Raw genomic sequence first — 20,723 nt, 5'->3', positions numbered from 1 at the left:
GGAGAGATAAATGGAGTGAGGAAGCAGAATGGAAGGAGTGAGTTATGCAAATCAGCAGATGGAGGGGCGAGTAGGGTTTATGGGGACAAATTCAAGCTGCAAAAGTGAAAAATGAGCAACAGAAAAAACGTGTGAGAAAGTAACACAGATGCCCAGAAAATCTTACGTGGGGAATATTTTTCAGCGTAGACCTCCTCCTGTGGGCCCAGGTAAAACATTCATCACTCGCTTGTGTAAACCCAGAAACCAGCAGGTTCGACACGAAGCCCGCCCCACCCACGCTGCAGTTTGACTGGTTGACTCCGCACCTCGCGGGGAACGGGCAATCGAAGAGTTAAAGCCAGGAGGTTGCGAGGGGACCGGTGGAAGCGGAGGAGATGAATAGATGAGAGAAGGGTTGACCGTGAGAGGAATAGGGAGCGGTGACTGAAGAGGAGAGCAGTGGAGAGTTGTAATCAAATAAAGGATACCTGCAGACGGCTGGGCGGTGAAGGAGAAGAAAGGTTTCTTCATGTGGTGAGATTAGAGTAAGATTGGTGTGTTTTTGTCCTCAAGGCCCATTGTGACTCATTGATATCACAAAATGACTGAATCAAATATGAAAAAGACAGAAAACCAGGAGCTTTTATGTCCTTAGATGGTGCAAGTGCGTAAGTGTCCTGTTTGACAGTTCACAGGCAGACTGGAGGAGTTTCAGTCCAAAATGAGACACGACTCTCTAGAAAAAGAAACACTCTTTGACAAGTGACTTGACAAAATGACTGACAAATGTAAAACACTGCGCGCGTCTCTGTGGCAAGAGATGTCGGGCGGCCGGCGGCCGGCGGCCGGCGGTGCTCCCCACAGGTCAGCTAATGTTTGTGAATGACAGCTGCTGAATCAAGACCAGGGTTCACAATGAAAAATGAAAATGTTCCACGTGTGAAAAATGGATTTAATTCCGTCACACACAGAGCCTTCGAGGACTCCAGAGACGCTTGTATTGGAGTGTGTTTATGCAAATTCAAATGTACTGAATTAGGGACTGTATGGAAAAGGCGAATGTCAGTAAAATTTAGCAGTGTAGCAAGACATTTTTGATGTTTGCTTGAGGCAAAAAGGGTCTTGGACAGTGTGAAAAATGTGTTGGTCTTACTGACATGAAATGTAATAATTTTCCAAATCAATTTTTTGAAATGGTTTTCACTTTTCCTTCTTTCATTTCAGTTATTTTTATACAACCAATTTATTTTCATTCAAGCAGAAGTTTCAAAATTAGCTTAAACTGTGTCAGCTGACATCTTTCTTTCCTCCGTCATCCTCAGAGTCATCAAATGCATCTTTGTTGACCAACGCAGAGAAGATTGCCACTATAACTACCACTCACACACCTCAACAACAGGCTGCACCTGAGGCCAGGTGAGGAGCACACTGGGAAACCGAGTACTTGTAGACATGTAGAATGGAGAGTTTTAAAGGAAAAGTGTTGAAAATGTGCTCATTACATCGTTTAAACGCCTTTAATGAGTTCAGTTTCCGTGAACCTATCTTCACTTAAACTTCTGTTCTGTCTCAGGACCAACACCAAACCAAAACAGGAGTCGTCGTTTGAATTCAAACCCCCACAAGGCCCCCCTCCCCAGCCCCCAACACAAGTCTCAGCTCAGGTAAGTGGGACATTCCAGTCATTCATCCTCCTGTCACCTCATTCGTACATCCATCCACTTCACGTCTCCATCAAACATCCCAGCAATCTGCACTCCATCCTGTCAACTTCCTGCCCATATCTTTTTTACACATCCATCCAGCTGCTCTAGCTCCCAGCATAAACCCATTTATCCTCTGTCCCACCATGCATCAACTACTCCACCCACCCGCCTACCCAAGGACAAACAAGGTGGCTCTTTATTTATTTATTTGTGTCTCTTTACGTCTACCTGCCGGCGTTATCGGAGCCTGTGCATTAAGGAAAGCCTGTTTGCTTTCAGAGTAACCCCTCAGTCCACTGTGTTCACTGCTGAATTAATCTGCCGGTGTGGAGATTGCTCTCACAGATAGCATTGATCCTTCAGCAGAGGAGATTAGGAGGGCGTGAAGACAGGAGCTACTGTGGCTGTCTGCCTGTCCTTGTGGTGCCCGGTCCCCCTCGCCCCGCCCCCCCCCCCCCCCTCTCTGTCCTGTCTCTCTGCCTGTGCCCTCTCTCTTTGTCCACCTACAGCCCAAGGCATCAATAATTCAGCATCCTTACACCCAAGCATATGCATGCACACACACACACACACACACACACACACACACACACTCACACACACAGAATCTGGCACAACTATTAAAGGTGTGACTTTTCTGAAGGTGGCATTTGTCCCGTTCTCCTGAAATAGGAGTCCACTTCAAAGGACACATGCTTCTAATCTGAATCGCAAAAGTGACCTTGATGCAATTGTGTCTTTCTCCCTCCATCTCTCTCTGCGTGTGTGTCTGTCTGCGTGGGTGTGTGTGTGGTCTCCATCAGGATGCCGAGTTCTACTCAGTGGACCTGGAGCGAGACAACAAAGGCTTTGGCTTCAGTCTGCGGGGAGGCAGAGAATACAACATGGACCTGTACGTGCTGAGGCTAGCTGAGGACGGAGCCGCTGTCCGCAACGGGAAGATGAGGGTACGGACACAAAATATCAGCACTCATTCAACAGCAGCACACATGTTAAACATGTAGACGATGCCACAGCCACTGACACATTACAAGAGTTTGACTGTTAAAGGACCACTTCAATGTTTTTGTTTCATCTTAGGAACTTCTACTCAGCCTGCAATGTCATCAGGGTTAACTTGGCATTGGTTTGAAGCCTGATTTACAAACTGGGAAATGTAGGGTTCCCCCTCTACAGAGAATCTCGGCTTCATCTGCTTTGATTGATTTTATTCTCCAAATGTCCCCCAAGTTTGTAGAAGGGTGCTGCTAAACTGCTTGAGTGCCCTTTTAATATTGTATTGAATTGAAATGTAATTCTTGAGTCCCTTGAAAATGAGATCTACGTCTCAATGGGAATTACTTTATAATTATTCTATAACCATTATGTGCCGCTGTGATAGCAATAATCACTCTCTAACTGAAATAAATCCAGAGGAATTACATTAAAGGAATATTTAAATGTATTCTTTAGAGCCACTCAGAGGGTCCCCTGGTATCTCCGGTCCATTAGGACTGTTCAGCTTATTGTAGCACATTAGTAATGGACAGGTACAGATCAGCTGTCTTACAGTACCTTGTTCTACTCTTCATTGGTCTTTTAGGCAGTAGCTTTGAACCCTGCCATGTAAACTTCTCATTGAGGAGCTGCACTTGTTAATCATCACTCTAAATGTTAGCAAATGGCAAAGAGAGGACAGTCAGTGAGTTCTAATAGGGCTTCACGGTGTGAGAGACATTTTCTTGACATTTCACAAGCTAAGAAAAGCAGCCTTGTTTTCAGCTTTGTGAGGACACTCAGCAGTTTTCAGAAAATCCAGTTGGTTTTAAATGATTTACTTGAGATTAAGAAGTGACTCAGTTTCAGTTTCTCTGAGAAACCATTAAAATTTGAGATGTGGTTTTCCTCAGATCGTGCTGCCCGTGTACGAATATGTCTCATAAAACATCTTGTGAGTGATTATTGTGTAGATATAGTGTTAGTGTTGTTGGGATGGCGATAAGATGATGTTTTCCTTTCAGAAGCAGTCTAAGTCAGTTAACTGTCCTGATTAACTGCGGTGGTGATGATAATGCCTCTTAGACTGAACATCCATCAGAATAATATTACCTATCAATATAATTGTCTGTGCATAATGCACCTCCCAATTAGAGAATGCCATGCTTGAGTGGATATAAACATGGTAGCCTCCAGGCTTGGCCACTGTTTGAGTGCAGTGTCAAAACACAAGATGCACAAACATTGCAAAGTCATGGGGTATGCACACTGACTCATTATGCCAGTTTTAATGAATTAATCTTCATCTCTGCATTCATAATTGATGTTCATACACTCCGCAGAAGTTGTCAGGAAACTGTTATATTTAACCTTTTATTTTGATAAATTGCGTAAACCAGCAGCTCTTCCCCTGGGCTGCTTGACAGAATACACAATGCAGGGTTAATTGATTCTCCCTTATGTGTGTATGCAATGCATGTGAGACATATGCAGAAAGCCTGCTGGCAGATACAGTATACATGTGAGCTGTAAGGCAGTTAATCTGCTGCAGTTAGGAAGCGTGTGGGCGTTCATGGAATAGCACATTTGTACGTGCATATATGAATACATACGTTTGTGTTTGTGCACCTTATTAGCAGAGATATTATTAGTAGCAGCTCTGTGAGGCAGAGAGAGAGAGATGTCAGTGAGAGAGCCATACTCTGCTGGAGGAATTCCCTTGGTGGAAGCAGCACTGACAGATAACTTGAGGCGTGGAGGCAAAGGATCGGGAAGCAAGGAGAGTTATTTTGTGGGTCCTGTTTCCCCCCGCCCTCTCATTTCCTTCTTTCGGTGTTACAGTTGCTGCATTTCAACAGCCTGGCCTCTCCACAAACTGTTGATTAAGCGGAAAATGTTACCAATGTGCATTTTATCTATTGGAATATTTGATATGTAACTTAACTTCTCCTCAATCTGTCCTCCCTTCCCTCTCCCTCCTCTGTCATCTTGTCCCTTTGTACCTCTGTGCCTCATCTTTCCTCTTGTGTACTTTGTTTCCCACTGTCACTTGTTTCTCTCGCTGTCTCTTCCTTCTCCCTCTGATTTACCTCCTCTGGCTTCACCTGTCACTCTGACTTCCTTCTTCTGTCTCCCACTTTTTTTTTCCGTCCTTGCCCTTTTCCTTCCCTCTACCAATTCTTAGGTCGGGGATGAAATCTTGGAGATCAACGGCGAGAGCACCAAGGGCATGAAGCACGCGCGAGCCATCGAGCTCATCAAGAGCGGAGGCCGGCGTGTCCATCTGGTGCTCAAGAGGGGTGACGGCTCGGTGCCTGAATATGGTGGGTCAATCTACGAAAATATCCCCTTCTCCCCCATCTTCACACCCTGAGCGAGGGGGACGCCCAGTGGACGGTGGTGGGTCGAAGGGGAAAGAGGGAAAGGAACTAAAATTACCCTCCCAGGACCCTTCACTCACCCCTGGGACAAACCCACCAGGGTAGACGGGTGTGGTTGGTGGTGGTGGGTCTCTTTCTGGTGGAGGTCACACCTGGGCTTTGGGATTTTGGGGGGGCGGGGGCAGGGGTTGGAGGATGCTCCTGTGGGTGCTGTTGCCCTCTCCTGCTGTCACCTGCTCTCAGTTTCCATGTCATCCCGCTGTCACTTTTCACCTTCTGGCCACTGAGCAAAAGCACTCTGCTGGGACTTAACAGAAAGGTGGTGGGTCTGATTTCAGTGCTACATGAAAATAGAAACTGTTTACAGAGTTTGAATGAGGGTAGTGGAAAAAAATCAGTGTTTCTGGTGGGTAAGAAGTAATATTGAATGGGCTCCAATTCCTCATTAAACACTAGTTTAGCGTTGAGGTTGAGGAGAAATTTTGATCCATTGCATCCCATGATAAAATGGGACATCTCACAGCTTTGGTTAGGACGTGACACAAACATATTTATGATATTTATTGAAGGTGAATGTAAGCTACTGAACACTTAAGGGTTTTACGTGAGACCTGTATTGAGAAGAAAAAGGCAGTCTGATGCTTTTTTTTGCCATTTCAAAGACAAAATCTCACTATACTGTGCTTGACATTATTCACTAATCCATGGGTTTTATTTTCACCCACTGTTAATGTCATTGAAAAGCTGTGACAATAGGAACTCTCCAATGCCCATTCAAAAAGAAAAAAAAAGAGCCGCTCCAATTATATAGACGTTTTGTACAGTGATGAAAAGAATAGAGGCATTTTTACAAGTATTTTTGTTCTGTGTACAGAGCCATGAAACGAAGCCACATATTAATGGATAAAAGTCTATTGCTGCATGAACTTGTCAAAAGTGTAAATTGGATTTTTTTTTCCTTCTATTGTCTATTTTCCATAATATTTATGGAACATCTGTTTTTTTTTTTGTTTGTTTAGTTTTTTTATCGTATTGACCAGTTTTGATTGATAGTCACAAGTCATCATTAATGTTTTTTTTTTCTTTTTGTACTTTTTTTGAGTGGAGATGCATTTGCCTGTCTTGAAAAGTTCATCAATGTAATTTTTTCTTTGGGCTAAGAATGTGCTGTCTTTACCTGCACCGATGCCACATCATGTGAACTTGTATATTTTTGGATCATTGTTTGTACTTTTTAGTTGGCACAACCTTTTGACAGTCTTGCCAGTATTTCTTTTGATTTCTGTCAGCAATGTAAAACTGCTTCATATGCTGTTGTTGTGGGTGTGCGAGTCTCACTGTCTTTATTTTTTGGGTTCGGGTTTCTGCTGCTTCTGTGTCCACATCTTTAGGTGTGTGAGTGTGTGGTGGAGGGGCGGGGGTTGGTTTTGCGTGCGTAAGTGTGTGTCTGTGCGCTTGTTTCCAGGGCTTTTCTCTGTAACTGATGATTTCCACTGAAGGGTTTGGGCAATTTCCTGGACTGTCTCCTTATTCTGAATGATTCAATGATCAAATAAACACTTTTTTTTTCATTGAAAAATCAACACAATAATTCTCCTTTTCTTCCTTCAAGTTGGTTCCAAGCGTTCTAAACTACTGTGCTTTTCTCTTTTTTTCTTTTTTTGTGTATCTTCTCCTCTTCCCGTATTGTGCTGGGCTCTTGTCTTCCTTCAGGGATGGTCGCTCCCCATCTCACTGCATGTATGAGAAATGACAAGATGGGGGAGGCCTCTGTCCTCCAAAATCAGACCACGGTTTGTAACTGTCCTCCCCTGTCGTCTGGCTCTCGTTCTCTTAACTCTCTCGCCCTGTCCGTCTCTCTCCATCCTGATGTGTGTGTGGTGTGGCCTTAAATCACCTGTGCCCGTGCTCTACTCCATGCATACAAATCCATTCACCCTCGAAATGCATTGCCAATGTCGCCGCTGCCGTGACCGTTGTTATGGATTCTTCATGCATAGTCTATGTCTGCGCCAGTTGCGTCTGGGCAACAGGTCCCAAGGTGAAATCCACAGTATTAGATTGTTCCAGTCAACTGGTTCAGACATCTACGCTACTTTTAGATTGTGAGGGAAGATCATTTTTCCTACTGCAGTTTCCCTAAAAATGTAGGCACCGAGCTGGGATAAGGTTTAAGGTTAGGGATCTCCAAATAGACATAGTATTGTGGCTGAATAAGTTGAGTGAAGGTATCAAATCCCTTAAGGAAAGCAGGTAGAGTGAATGTAAAATCATGAAGGAGATTTGATTCGTCCGCTTCTTAGTAAAGTAGGTAGCCTACAACCTAAACTGCAATGTTGCTGCCATAAGGCAAAGGTTTTTGCATCTCATTGTGAGCATTTTATTTGCTTTAAACATTTTCAAAGTGTCTAAGGCATCATGACAGCGCATGAAAGAGCATGGCTAATCAGTACAATCAAGCAACATCACCAACATGCAGCACGTTGGTACTGACTGTAACCAGCCTCCAGACCGGCGGCGTCCCACTCTGCTTCAAAGAGGCGACCCCAAGTAGAACTGGGAGCAGGTTTGTTGTCGGTAACAAGTCTCTTCAAGTAATGGCTGCTTCACAACTGTGTCTCTTCCTTTTTTTATTCTCATGTGTAAGCCACAATAATGCTTTGTACCATTGGCTGTTGCTGTGCCATCTAACAAGCCATCTCTGCTGGCTTTAACATCAGAATGGCTTCCATTGGAAATGTCCTCAGCTTCATGTCTGAGTGGTTCAGCAGCATGGTTAATGTGGAAAACAGATCTCTCAGAGTGTGACATGTTTGTTTGATCCCACTGCCCTTCGTCTGTATGTCACATTGTGTTGCAGACGGCAGCCCCAACGACAGCAGCAGCACAGCCAACCCAACCTCAGGGTTACAAAACGCTGCGGAAGTGAGCACCATGCCCCCAACCAACGCACCATCGGAGTCAAGCTACCCACCAGAAACCCACCAACCATCCCGGAGCAAGAAGCAGCAGCCGAGCCACAACTCCACGGGCGCCGGCAAACACCATTCCAACCACCGCCACCGCTCCCCTCACAAGAAAACCAGCACCGGAAAACACAAGGGGAAGAAGTCCACGGGGGGGAAGCTGTTCGGGAAGAAGAAGAAAGACGACAAGGGAAGCGACGGCCACCGCCACCACTCCAGCGGACACCACCGGAGCCGCCATCGCTCCCCGGACAGGAAGCACGGCAGGTCGCGCAGTGCCGAGAACACCCTGGACAGTCGACACCACGGGGGACACCGTCACGGCCGCTCCCCCGACAGACACCACGGTTATCACCGCCACCGCTCTCCTCACCGCTCCCCACGCCGCTCCTCCCCTCACCGCTCGCCTCGCCGCACCAGGTCCCCCCACCGCTCCCCCCACCACCACCACCACCACCACTCTCCCAGACGCCACGCCCACTCCTCTGACCCCTACCGCAGGTACGGCTCCCCGGGGAGACAGGGCCGCAGCAACGACAAGCCCAACGGGGCCGAGGCCCTGTTGAAGGAGCCACCCAAGTCTCCTGAGCCCAGCTTCCCTCTGGAGGACAGCGTCCTCCGCGAGCCCCCGGCCCTGGACCGGCTGAACAGGGAGGCCACACTGCTACCAATGCCCAGAGAGGCCACGCTGCCACCGATGCCCAGAGAGGAGCGCCCGTACGGGGAGGACAGCCTGCTGTTGAGAGCCTCCTCCATGGAGAGGGCCTACAGGGGGGACAGCCTGCTGAAGGACAGCCTGCTGAGGGACGTGGCCTCCCGGGGCCAGAGAGACGCCTACAGAGACATGACCCTGCCCAGGGTGCGCACCCCCGAGTCCGATTCAGCCTACAAGAGGTACAGCTCGCTGCTGAGGGGGCGGTCGACGGAGAGGATGGAGCAGGGTGGGCGCTACGCCAGCCGAGACAGTTCCCCCGAGCCCTCGCACTACCGAGCCCGCAGCCTGGGACGAGACATCTCCCCGATCAGGAGCTTCAGAAGAGACGACTCGGAGGACGAAGAGGACGATGACAATTTCGTCGCGGCCAAGGTGAGAGAGTACTACAGCACGCTCAAGAGCAACAGCAGCCAGCCGCCCAAGCCCACGCTCCCTGAGCCCAAGATGAAGACCTACAAGGAGAACCCCAAAGACCTGAGCATCTGATTGGACAGCTGTCAGCCAATCACAGCAACCACCCACAGAACACCTCAAGTACTCACTCCCATCACCACTTGATTCTACAGAAATGCACCCAGCTGTACACACACACACACACAAACTTACACACACACACACACACACACACACACACACACACACATACACACAAACTTACACACACACACTAACACACATCATGTAACAATGTTGAGTTACTAACAAGACAGTGATTCCAAAATGACTTTTGAAAGCTGTTTTTTTTTTCTTTCTTTCTTTTTTATTGTACGTTTTATTTTCATTTTTGTTTTCTTGTTTTTTGTTAAGCATTCAACATTTACAGTAACTCAGAACTTTTCCAGAAAATGTAAAACCATAAAAAACAATGATGTGCCTAACAGTTCCATTAATGAGCGACATTTTGTTTTTGATTTGATATGTGCCAGGCACTTTGTGCCGCACTGTCAGATGATGAAATGTATGTACTTTTCCACAAGGATCCCATGGAAGTACGGCGCACCTGGATCACTGTAACCGGTGCTCACAATGATGCTGTGCATGTCTTTACCGGTTTCAATGTCTCTTTCTCTCTCTGACTCTCTCTCTTTCTCTCTCTCCCTCTTCCATTCTCTCTCTCTCTCACTCTTACTATCTCTCTCTTTCTCTCTCTCTCTCTCTCTCTCTCTCTCTCTCACTCTTTCTCTTTCTCTCTCTCTCTCTCCCCAGTGCCACTGTTTTTTAGACATTTGACCAGACTATAGCACAAGCCTGCATTTGTTTGTATATTTTTGACAGTTTGCAGTATGTGTACATTCAGAGGTGATCATTTTAAATGAATGAAGGGGAAATTAAAAGTTAAACTATGATGATGATGATGATGATGATGTTAAAATAAAATAATATATTCAACAAATGAACAAATATGTGTGTGTGTTTTTGTTTTTTGTCTTTCGGTTGGTATACTGTATCTGGTTAGCACAACAGAGGCTCATTCAAATTTCCCTAGAGTTAAATGTGGTGTCATGAGAAGAAAGATATTGGGTGGCAGGGAGAGAGTAGAGTGTGTCCTAAAAACTCTGCTGGGTACTGAGCTCCCATTTGGACAAACAAAAGACAAAAGACCGAGGAGGCTGACATTGTTATCGCAGGCCTCCCAAAAGTACGTGTGTGGAGGTAAAGCCTTTGAAGAAAAGTAAAGCAAAGAGCTTCCATCCTTTTCAAAACATCAAAGCCTGGATAGGACAGTCTTAAAAATTGTTCCTGCTCTACTCCTCTCACTGCTTACTTTGATTTGTGTTTCATCTATGCCCCTTTTTTTCTTGTTGTCCTCTACACTCCTTCCATTCCCCATCTTATTCCTCCTCCTGTATCCTCTCTGCTCTCCTAGCTGAGAGATTTTTAGTTTGACAGAGAACAGACAGCAGGGAAGCTGTGTCCCTATTTCTGGGCAGTGACAGCGGTAGGTGGGTGATGACGCTGGGGAAGGCTGTATGGTTGAGGTTTTTTTTTATTTATTTTTTTTATTACACTTGCGAATGGAGGCGATGGAGGAGAAGATGAGAGAAAAACAGCAGAGAACAGAGTGGTCATTCCTGGTGACCTGTGAACGCCTGCAGGGATTTTATACTGCAGAAAAATGAAACATTTTGTCTTGCTGTTGCCTGATGCTGATGTTCAGAGAGATGAGGCGCAGCATGAGATGTTGCTGAATTCACTCCGGGAAAACTGCATTTTTATCTCTTTTTACTCCTTTTTTCCATAACATTTACTTACAGTATGTCTGTCTCAATATACTGGCACTTATACAACCAAAGTAGGCATGTGAGCTTACAGCTATGTCTGTTCAGCTTACACTGACAGCATCTTTCTCACAGTCTCCCTTAAACACCGGATGCATGCATTACCTCTTAAATGCAAAGAACTGTGAAGAGTTCCTGTGCTTACATTAAGTTTCGTCTTGTTGCTGCAGAACATGCCAAGGTACTTAATACCATATGTTCAAAAGTGTGCATTCAAGATTACCCTGTGGAGACAATCTGTGCAGCTCATAAGAGGAAATAAGAAGCAGAGATGAAGCATCACGATCAAACAGTAACATATCAGAGCTTTTTTTTTTTTTTGGCCCACTTTCTCTGCAATTCAAAAGGGCCTCAATGCATTACACTGCTTTTGATGCAATGATCTGAAAGTGTTTTTACGCAGCTACATTTATGAAACTGGCTCCCTGTTAGTACAAGGAGAGTGCACTTTCTCAGGTGCACTCATATAGTATATCAGTATATATGTTACTATCATTTCAGTTTTACAAAAGTACTGTTTTATTATGGGTCTTATCCACTGCAGTCTACAAAGAGACATGGAGGAGATATTTGTATCCTGCAAACCCCTTTCCTTTCTCTCCTCTCTCAGTGAAGGGGAAGCTGCACCTAAATAATGGATGTAATCCACTTTCCAGCACCGAAAACACTCTCCTCCCCTCTCTTTAAATCTCTCTCCCCCTCTTTATCAGGACATACTACACTCCGTCTCATCATCAAATGCAGGAACAGAGCTCCATGTTTTATTGCTAGTGCGACCCCAGAAATGATTAACAACCCATATCTGGTGACAATTTATCATGTCAGTGCCAGGCAGGCGAGAGAGGCGGTAATGAAATCTCCAATAACAACATGACTAGAGCGCAGCCCGACGACAGCCCTGCTGGGTCAAGCCTCCATTCTCCCACTAGCTCAGCTCCAGGTACTCTCGCTGCGACCTTGGAGACCTCCTGCTCCCTTATTGCCATGGAAACACCAAAGCAAGGGGCTCTTTCCTCAAGCTGACTGGAGCAGAGAAGAGTTGGAGATGCGCAAACAAGGCTCAGGGAGAAAAGTAAATGAAAAGAAAACAAGCGCGCTGGGTTATTTTTAGCTGTGTGCTCAGGATTTTGAGATACTTTCGTTCAAGAGAAGAAAAAAGTTTTTAATTTTCAAGTTACTTTTCTCACAGAAGACTCAGCATCCTATATAACAAGCCTGTTGTGGCTCCCACTGCTGTCATGTTATAGACATCTATGCTGCTGCTGTCATGTAGTGGTTGATCTTCGTAGTAATACTGAATCTGTCTCGTGCTCGGCTGTGCATGGAAATCTGCCATCCCGGGGAGGAGGGGGGTGAAGAGGAGCAATATGCTGTTGTTCAAATGGCATTTTCATGCAGTGTGTTTTCTTATGGTAACAATAGCAGGAACCTAATCAATAGGATATGGTGTATGTAAATCTTAACACTTGAGGCTATTGTGGTGGATGGCTTTGTTAAGCAGATTAATGGCTCCAGCCACTCTCAGTTGTCACACTAATCAATCAGCGGCTGCTGGAAAGAAATCCACAGGCACAGTGTCTAATAAGCTTAGTTATTTTTAATTAAACTGTGTCTTTCTTTCAGTTCTTGGAGCATCCAGATTTTTTTCATCCCTGTGCTAATTTGATAAAACTTTGGCAAGCCTCTTAAAACTCCCAAAAGAACTTAAGACTTGTAGCCTTAACAGCTGGTAGATTTGTGCTTGTTTTACACTTCCTAAGTAGACATTGGGGGTTTTGCGGCCCATTCATTAGTTTTTTTAAAATAGGTATTTGCACACAGTTTGTAGCCAATCAGCAAGTGTTAGAGGGAACAGCCTACCTGATGAAGTTCAGGATGTCAACATCATTGCAAACATCACATCATGTAGCTACAGTAGGCTACAGCGTCTATGCACAGCTACTAACATGGTTGTCACATTGTGGTTGTGTCATATCAATGTTGTGGGGAAAAATAATACACACACTTTATAGTTCCCTTCAGTACTAGTTGGTTTAGCATTTTTTGCAAATAGCATGTATCGTCATTGTTTGAGTCTAGTAAGCATCATGTGATGGAAAGATAGCAGCTAACTGTTCCTCCACTGGAGGCCAAAAGAAGAGCGACTGCTGGACTTACATTCATAGACGGCCTGGGAAACAACTCTAGATGAATGCTAATATTACACTTTGCCCCCTGGATATATAAATAGGTTCTTTTTTTGCTGACGGTGGCCACATCAGTGTTTCATCTTTAGTGCTTGTTGTTGCCTTTTCCACTGCGAGCATTCTGGCTTGTCACACTTGGAGATGCCCATGTGTTGCTAATTAATGGTGGCTCTGTTCTGTTCAAATGTCCACACAGGCCATAACAGCACATCATCACGCACAGGAGCCAGGAACTGTAAGTGCAAAATGGAACGTAGCCAACATTATTTTGATTATTTACAGCTGTGACATGTCAAAATGTCTTCTTTGAAAACAAGCCTTTTCATTTGACCTTGAACTCTGATATCTGGGCATGTGTCAGAAGCAAGTTCCCTCTCAGTAGCGGTTTAGTAAGCAAAAGACGACTTGTGGCTCGATCTGTTCCACAGGTGGGAGGGTTTATATACACTGAACTTCTGCCTGTCCCAGAGGTATCACTCTTGGCTCTCCCCTTCTTCTGAAATGTAAGCATGTCTAACAGGTAGGGAAGCAAATCCTCCGCCTGTGCTGCATGCGGAGTTGGGATTCAGAAAGTGTCTTTCCTCTCATCAGGTCTGTGTCTGACAACTAAATCCCTCATCCTCTATCATGCATATGGTCCTCTTGATCACAGGCAAATTGTACACCTCCTGGTAGGAATGACTGTGTTTTAAGAGTGACTCATCCGCTCTTAGAAAAGAAATGGCCCTCTGAAAGCTGTGTCAGACTGAGCCAATAAAATAGTTATACTGTCATAAGAAATGCATGTAGAAATGTCGGCTTTGCCTGTTGCACTGTTGAATGATTCATTTTGAATTATGTGTGAGGCCATTCGGTCACGGTTATTTCAAGAAGAAAATACTGTACAGACCCTCTGAATAGCTTTTTTCCCCCCATTCTTCACGATATGTTAATAATTGCAGTCAACAAAAAGCCGTAGAAACTAATTTCAGTACCCTTGTTGAGTCTTCATTCAATCAGAACGGTTCTCTTTTTCATTTGTTATTTAATAAGGAATACTTGTTGGGCCGTGATCCCTGCTGGGTGGCTGCTGCCTCTGTGTGCACAGCAGTAGACAGTGGAAGAAGAATTTAATGGACAAGAGGGTGATGAAAAATGTAGAGCGCAACAACTTCTCGGTGTAGCAGTGAACACCACAGGATCCCTGCATGCCTGCAGGAATGTGGCAAGACCAACTGATGAGAGGCGGCACAGAGCAGGAGAATGCTACAGTCTAAGTGATGGGTACCCCTGCAATGCCATCATTCTCCCCAAAATGGACATCACCCATGTCCATACACACTAGGGGTCAGAGACCCTCTGCATTGCTGCCAGGATGTCCAAGAACAAAGCACCTGTGGTAAAACCTCCAAAGTCCATGAATAGATTATATCCTCCTGGTTCAGCAGAATGTAGTTCTGCAGCATACAGAGCTTCTTCTTCTGAACAGAGATCTAAAGGGTGAGCAAATGAGAAGGAAAACAAACTACAATGAGGGAGAACATAAATGCAGCCAGAAGAGAAAAAGCACAATCCTCAGCTAAGTATTGCTGTGGTTGCTTGCCGGGGCTCCACTCGATGCCAGACGATGCCAAGTTTTAAAAAGGGATTTAAAGGTCAGGTCCTTCTGTGTCGTCCATGCATGCCCACATAGTGATAATCTGTTACCTGTGTCAAGTAGTACTGCTCTGCACCTGTCCGTCAGGTTCGTGCCCTCTCCCAATGGTTCCTATCTTATCATCTGTGTATGCAGCGATGGCTATCTGTGTAATCGGTGTGTCTGTGTTGTCGTAAAACTCAAGGAGGAAATCAGTCGTGTGTTGAGCAGAGAGGTCTTCAGGCAAACATGCTTCAAAGCCCTTTCAAGCATCATTTCTTTTTTTAGATTTGACAATGTCAGGTTAAATATTGATGCTCTGAAGTCGCTTCAAAGGAGTCGAGGTGGGAGGGAGGAGAGTGTTACTTTGGCAACATACAAAAGGAGATGTTCTTAACTGGGTGAGTAATTTAGAAAAGAGTGGAAAAAGACATTAGATAATGCACGTAACCAATCATCATTTTACCACATCAAGGCCTGGACTGTTATACTCTCACAGAAATATTACAAAGGAAATCATAGCCAACTAATGCTTTTAAATTTGATCTATTACTTTTAAGAGTTACATAACCGCAATAGGTTGTGGTGCTTGCATATTAGCTCTTGTATAGTTTAAATGATGTGGACTGAATTCACAAGTACAAGCAGAGAAGTTTCTTCTTAAAAACATATTGCATAAGGCTGCGTCTCAAGGTCAAAAAATGATTGAGCACTTGAGTAGTCAGACAAAACCTGATGAGTATTGGACGGCTCAATGCCACAGTGTACACAAATAACCTCAATACATAAATAAAATCCCTCAGACCCATGACGCAACCTGTATATTTATTTAGGCCCAATAAAAAACAAAGGAGTTCCAATTGGAGATCCAAAATGTTATTGTGTCGAATATGTATTCACAAATTATTGAAATGAACACATTCCATGTATGTGCATGTAATATAGTTTGTTTTGAGGAACATTATCTCAGCTTTGCTTTGCAGACCTGAAATTCTCCAACTTTTCCTTTGCTGTTTCTCATTCAGATGTTGAAGAAGAATCACCTTAATGGAGCCAGCATCTCTGGTGCACAGCGGTAATGTGATGGCTAAAACTGTGGCAGGAAAAGTGCCTTTGGCTCACAGGTGTTTGAGCAGTGGATGGTGGTTGTAAACAGGAGTAAGCACTGCAGTAGACAGCTGCTGCTGCTGCTGCAGGCTGCGAGGAGATGTAGCAAAATATGTGGTCCACTGGTTCTGATAGATGCTGGCCTGTGGTAACAGCCACTGGGTGTCTGGTGATGTGATGGTGGTAAAGAAGCCACCTTCTTGATTTACTGGCCTTTCAGTAAAAGAGCACTGTGTGGACTGATGCTTCTGTAATTGGTCCCTTGACTGAAAGAGTGACTCTGATTGGCCAAAGAAGTAAAGACAGTAAAAAATAAAAAATAAAAGCCCTCCAGTTTGATCTGGCTGATGCAGAGGACTCAGCTGGAAGGTTCATCATTGTCACCCTGAGTGGGTGAGTGTTCGTTCTCTTTTTTAATGATGAAGGGGCAGAGGAGGGGAGGTTTGATCCTTAACTCACAGAATTCTTGTGCCACAATTCAAAGACAGAGCAGGAGAAGAGGAGCCGGTCTGGGGAGGGCACCAACCGAAGACAGAAAACTGTGAAGATTTTGAAACCGCTGTACAGAGTCTATTAGGAAAGACACTTCATTAAATTATATTATTCTGTTAAATTCAAATTATAGTCTGACTGGGACAGCCTGGCAGGTTGAATACATACATACAAAATGTACTGACTAATGTCAGGTGAAAAGTAAAACGCTGACTTAACACAGGTTATGACAAGGACCCTTTTAATTCCAGCAATCAGAACTTGACTGATTAGCAGAATAAATTAGATACTAGATTAATTACATTCACGATTTTCATCAGTACTGTACTGACTATGTGTAAATGTTAACATCTTGCGTTGTTGTCATTTAAACTTCAGTGAAATGTTGTCTGTGTTGTTGTTACTGGATGAGCTGCTGAGAGAAACAAGTAACATCCTCACCACTTCTTCGTTATTTCAGTCCTCCCTGAAATCAGTTGCATAATGTAAATTCAATTAGTATGTTACTGTACATGGCTAAAAGATTAAATTAGTGCTTCATTTAATTAGGATGTTTCCGCACAAAATTTTCTAAAAGCCAAATGACTTTTCACCATGTTTCATCTCCTAGTTGTCATAAGAAACCTGTGAAAACAGTTGTACAATTAGCTTTGCCAGTCTGAGAAATAACCCTGGTATTGCCACAAGGTTTATTTGGTTGGTTGGTGTTAGAAGATTTTAGAGTTTGGATGGAAAACCTTTGTTTAAAAAAACTGCAATGTAAGATGTTTGAGGGATGTGGACATCTATTTGGCAAGGAGGGTTGAAAACTGCTTTTGGTGAAATTATGCTGCCTGCATTATGGTGAAAGGCCAAAGGATCAGCATTTACTGTTTGTCTGCATTTAGAGGTGTAATACTAAATTGATGATAAGACTCCTTTAGAAATATAAAGCTAATTCAGACCGTGATTACTGTGAGAAGAGAAATGTAGCATTTTTAAACTTTAAAAAGCATAAAAACAAAGGGGGTCACATCTTACCACAAATACTTATCAAATATGATATCTCAAAGATGCATTTGTATTCATATAGGTCAAACTTCTTTTTTTAAATTCTCCTAAAATACAGACATCAGATATTAAAAGAAAACCACAAAAAAGGCACAAGAGCATGTGTTAGTGAGTCAGCAGCACATTGTTGGTGGAAAAATATCAGATAATGTGTGTCCCATAGTGTCACCTGCTGGTAAGATCAAGACATCACACTCTCCCTCACGAGCATCATCACTGTCAACAGAGCTCCAGCTTTGATTGCCTTGAAGCTGTGAGAACAGACAGTTCGCAGATTCAACAAACCACTTCCTGTGGCAGACAAACTGTCAGCTCCCGAGCCATAACTCACAAGCTCGAGTATAACCGATGCTCTAAAATGAGAGCAATCTGTGTTTCCCGCCCACATTCTCCATTATAAAGCAGCGAGTTTCCCGCCAGGGTGTCACACATTCAACATCTGAGGCCAAGGACTCTGTCAGAGAGAGATCGATCAATGTGTCGGTGGAGGAATCTTTGTGCGTGCGTGTGTGTTTGTGCGTTTGTTACAGTCAGGGTCAGGAGGAGATGATGGTCTGAAGCTTCTTTGTTCGTGGTATTGATTCAGTCCAGCAGAGAGTGAGCTGATGTCACACAGTACCACGCTGATGCTGTGGTAAAATGCCCTCTGCTGTTGAATTAAACAGGTTAAGGGGTTTACACAATGACACATGCCCATCGGTGTGTGGGGTTACATTTGCAGTACTTATCCAAATAAGAGAAATGCTTTCTTTTTTACACTCTATCTTGATATATTGTGTAAGCACTAAACTTTTGAGTGCTTTCTTTTGTTATGCTGGAGATGAGTGGGTAATTCTTATCAGTGGAGTTAAGCACACTCTGTTTCTCTTTTTTAAGGCAGCTCTGTGCACTCCCAAACACACATTCACCCACTGCCAAAGGTTTGGTGAGGCCTGCGAGACTGACAAATGATTTAGTGAGTGACATGAAAAGTCTTGCAGCAAGGACGCAGAGAAGATGGGAGGCCGTGCGTGGGCCGATTCAGTGTTTACTACATGAAAAAGAATGACTCACATCCCTCCCTATGCGCTGTATGTCTTATCCGACAAACACGCACTAACACACAAACAACACATGGTTTACTTTCAAGTTGACTTTTCATCTGACCACTGCATGGTGTTTTCTTCTTGGCCCTTTTTCCATAAATACATCAAAGTGCCAACTCATCTATAGCATGGTGGTGTTAAAGAGCAGCTGCAGGGGTTGGACACAGAGTCATCAGCAAAACCAGGCACAGAAATATGCTGAGCCAACACAATTTAAGTGTTTTCTCATGGCCCGTTTTTCCCCTCTTTTAGTAGCAGCTCCTCTGTAATAACCATCCTGTAACAACTGGATAAGCTATAGTTAACAACAAAGATTTGTGTTGAGCGACAGCTTCTATTAGAGAGCACCTTACAACACAATGTGGCTGTGTTACTATGTACATTCCACACAGAGTCAAGAAAACATAGGGCCATTGTTGAAATTAACCCACTTAATTCAGTCCCAGAGGCGCGTCTTTGGCATATTAACGCCACCGCGACATTATCTAATGTACACAACCTGAATTGCTTTAGCGAGGCATGGCACACACACATTGTCGATCTCCACTACTGAGGGACTTGCGAGGAGATCCACAGCATGTTAATAAGCCTCCAGCCTGCCAAGAAAAACATAAATCAGATATACATCTGTGTTTTGACCTCAGCACTGGCCTGTGGCAGAAAACAAAGTACAAATAATGAAGGTACATTTGGAATAAACATTTCTACAAACAATAGCTTTCTTGTGTGGCCCGATTGTTGTCAGCATGGCTGAGCTGTGGAGAGCTAGTCTCTGTAAGACGTTTGTTTTCTGAATGATACTTATTCCTATAGTGGCACTAAACAATCCCGAGACTCTCTCTGTGCTCTCTGTTTTAGGGTTTCTTCTTTGTTTTATTAGAACAAAGGCTGTTTGACCTCATGAACAAAGACAGGCACGTTTTGGGTGGACTGTGGCGGCCGTAAACTTCCTGCTGGGTGGATGACTCAGGCTTCATTCTTAGGTAGACTGCCATAACTGCTACAGCTGCTACACCATCTCCTTTACATTTTTTATTAACTGTTTGTGTTGTATTTATGACAGTAGTTGTGCATGTTGGCACCAAACCTACCAAAGCCACCCACCAAAACCCACCAAACCATTATGAGTTAGTCTCCTTGGGGTCAGCTCAAAAAGCTCTAAAAACACTACTGACCAATAAATACCTCATGAAGTGGTAGTTAATATGTTCATAAAGTTTTCTCCCTATTAAACATCAGAAAGATACTTAGCAGAAACATTAGTACCCAGTTGAATTTCTATCTGTTTCATGTGATGAATGTGAGTCCAGTCTTCACTCTCCTTGCAGCTCTGTTTTGGTCTCCACCGACTCCTGCCTAATTAGCCTCTTAATGCTCCACGCTCTTTACCAGCTACTCACTAACTCTGCCAACTTTCCCACACAGTTATCCAGGCTCATCCCAGCTAATTGCTTGCTACCATAAGATTTAAGCCGTAATATGTCAAATGCGTGTGTCCAGTTTAGCTTGTTGTTAAATAATTGGCCAAAAAATACACAGCTTTTTCCATCTGCAAAATACACATACAAGAAGATAAGGAGGACAAAGAACAGGAAAAACAAACAACTTATGAGACCAACCCAGCCAACCATAAAAAAAATGCCAGAATATATAAAGTATTTTACAGTGGTGTAGAATCTTAATGCACAGCTAAAAAGCTGAGTAGGCAATATCCACAACATCTTCAGATCCCACAGGAAACCAACAACAGTCACCAAGAGAGACCAACATTACAGGAACAGAGAGACAAACAGAGTCTGTTAGTTACAGAAAGTTGGAGGAAAGAAAGTGTGGTGTACTCATATACACACACCTGCATCTGTGCATTTGTTACACATGCACCCTGCTCTAAAATATACTGTTTATCACTCAGTCCTTATGGGGTAATTTCATCCCCTTCCAAATAAACCTTTTTGTCTCAACCATGCCCAATGTCAGGGATGACTTACCTCCAAGCATTACACTGCACTATTGAAATGTCTCTTCCCAGAACTTATGCCCTTTGGAGCATGTCCAGAAGAGGTGAGTTATAGGCAAAACCTCTGACTCACATATGTCACATTTAGGGGAAACGTTGATCTTTCTCAGGTAGGTACTTCGAGCTGAAGTCTTGCCTTTTCAGATCAATCCTCAACTCCACCTCCA

The 20,723-nt window shown here is 44.0% G+C and overlaps 1 protein-coding gene across 21 annotated transcripts in view; it reads left to right on the top strand.

Moving 5' to 3' along the window:
- Positions 1-10,038, top strand: part of magi1b (membrane associated guanylate kinase, WW and PDZ domain containing 1b) — a 134,367-nt gene extending 124,329 nt beyond the window's left edge. For 16 of the 21 annotated variants that reach the window (XM_085776139.1, XM_085776136.1, XM_085776134.1 and 13 more), the window contains 5 exons: positions 1,305-1,398; positions 1,556-1,646; positions 2,492-2,635; positions 4,849-4,987; positions 7,905-10,038. In XM_085776139.1, coding sequence (XP_085632265.1) covers positions 1,305-1,398; positions 1,556-1,646; positions 2,492-2,635; positions 4,849-4,987; positions 7,905-9,211 — 1,775 coding nt within the window. In that variant the 3' untranslated portion in view covers positions 9,212-10,038. The remainder of the gene's footprint in view (positions 1-1,304; positions 1,399-1,555; positions 1,647-2,491; positions 2,636-4,848; positions 4,988-7,904) is intronic. The other 5 variants (XM_085776125.1, XM_085776140.1, XM_085776141.1 and 2 more) reach the window with 3 other exon arrangements.
- Positions 10,039-20,723: the final 10,685 nt, after the last annotated feature.

Source organism: Trachurus japonicus, chromosome 5, assembly GCF_045865225.1.
Source record: "Trachurus japonicus isolate A0001 chromosome 5, Traja_1.0".
NCBI classification, from domain to species: Eukaryota; Metazoa; Chordata; class Actinopteri; order Carangiformes; family Carangidae; genus Trachurus; species Trachurus japonicus.
The sequence above is the reverse complement of the archived record's forward strand: the minus strand, read 5'-3'. Positions and strand labels throughout refer to the sequence as shown.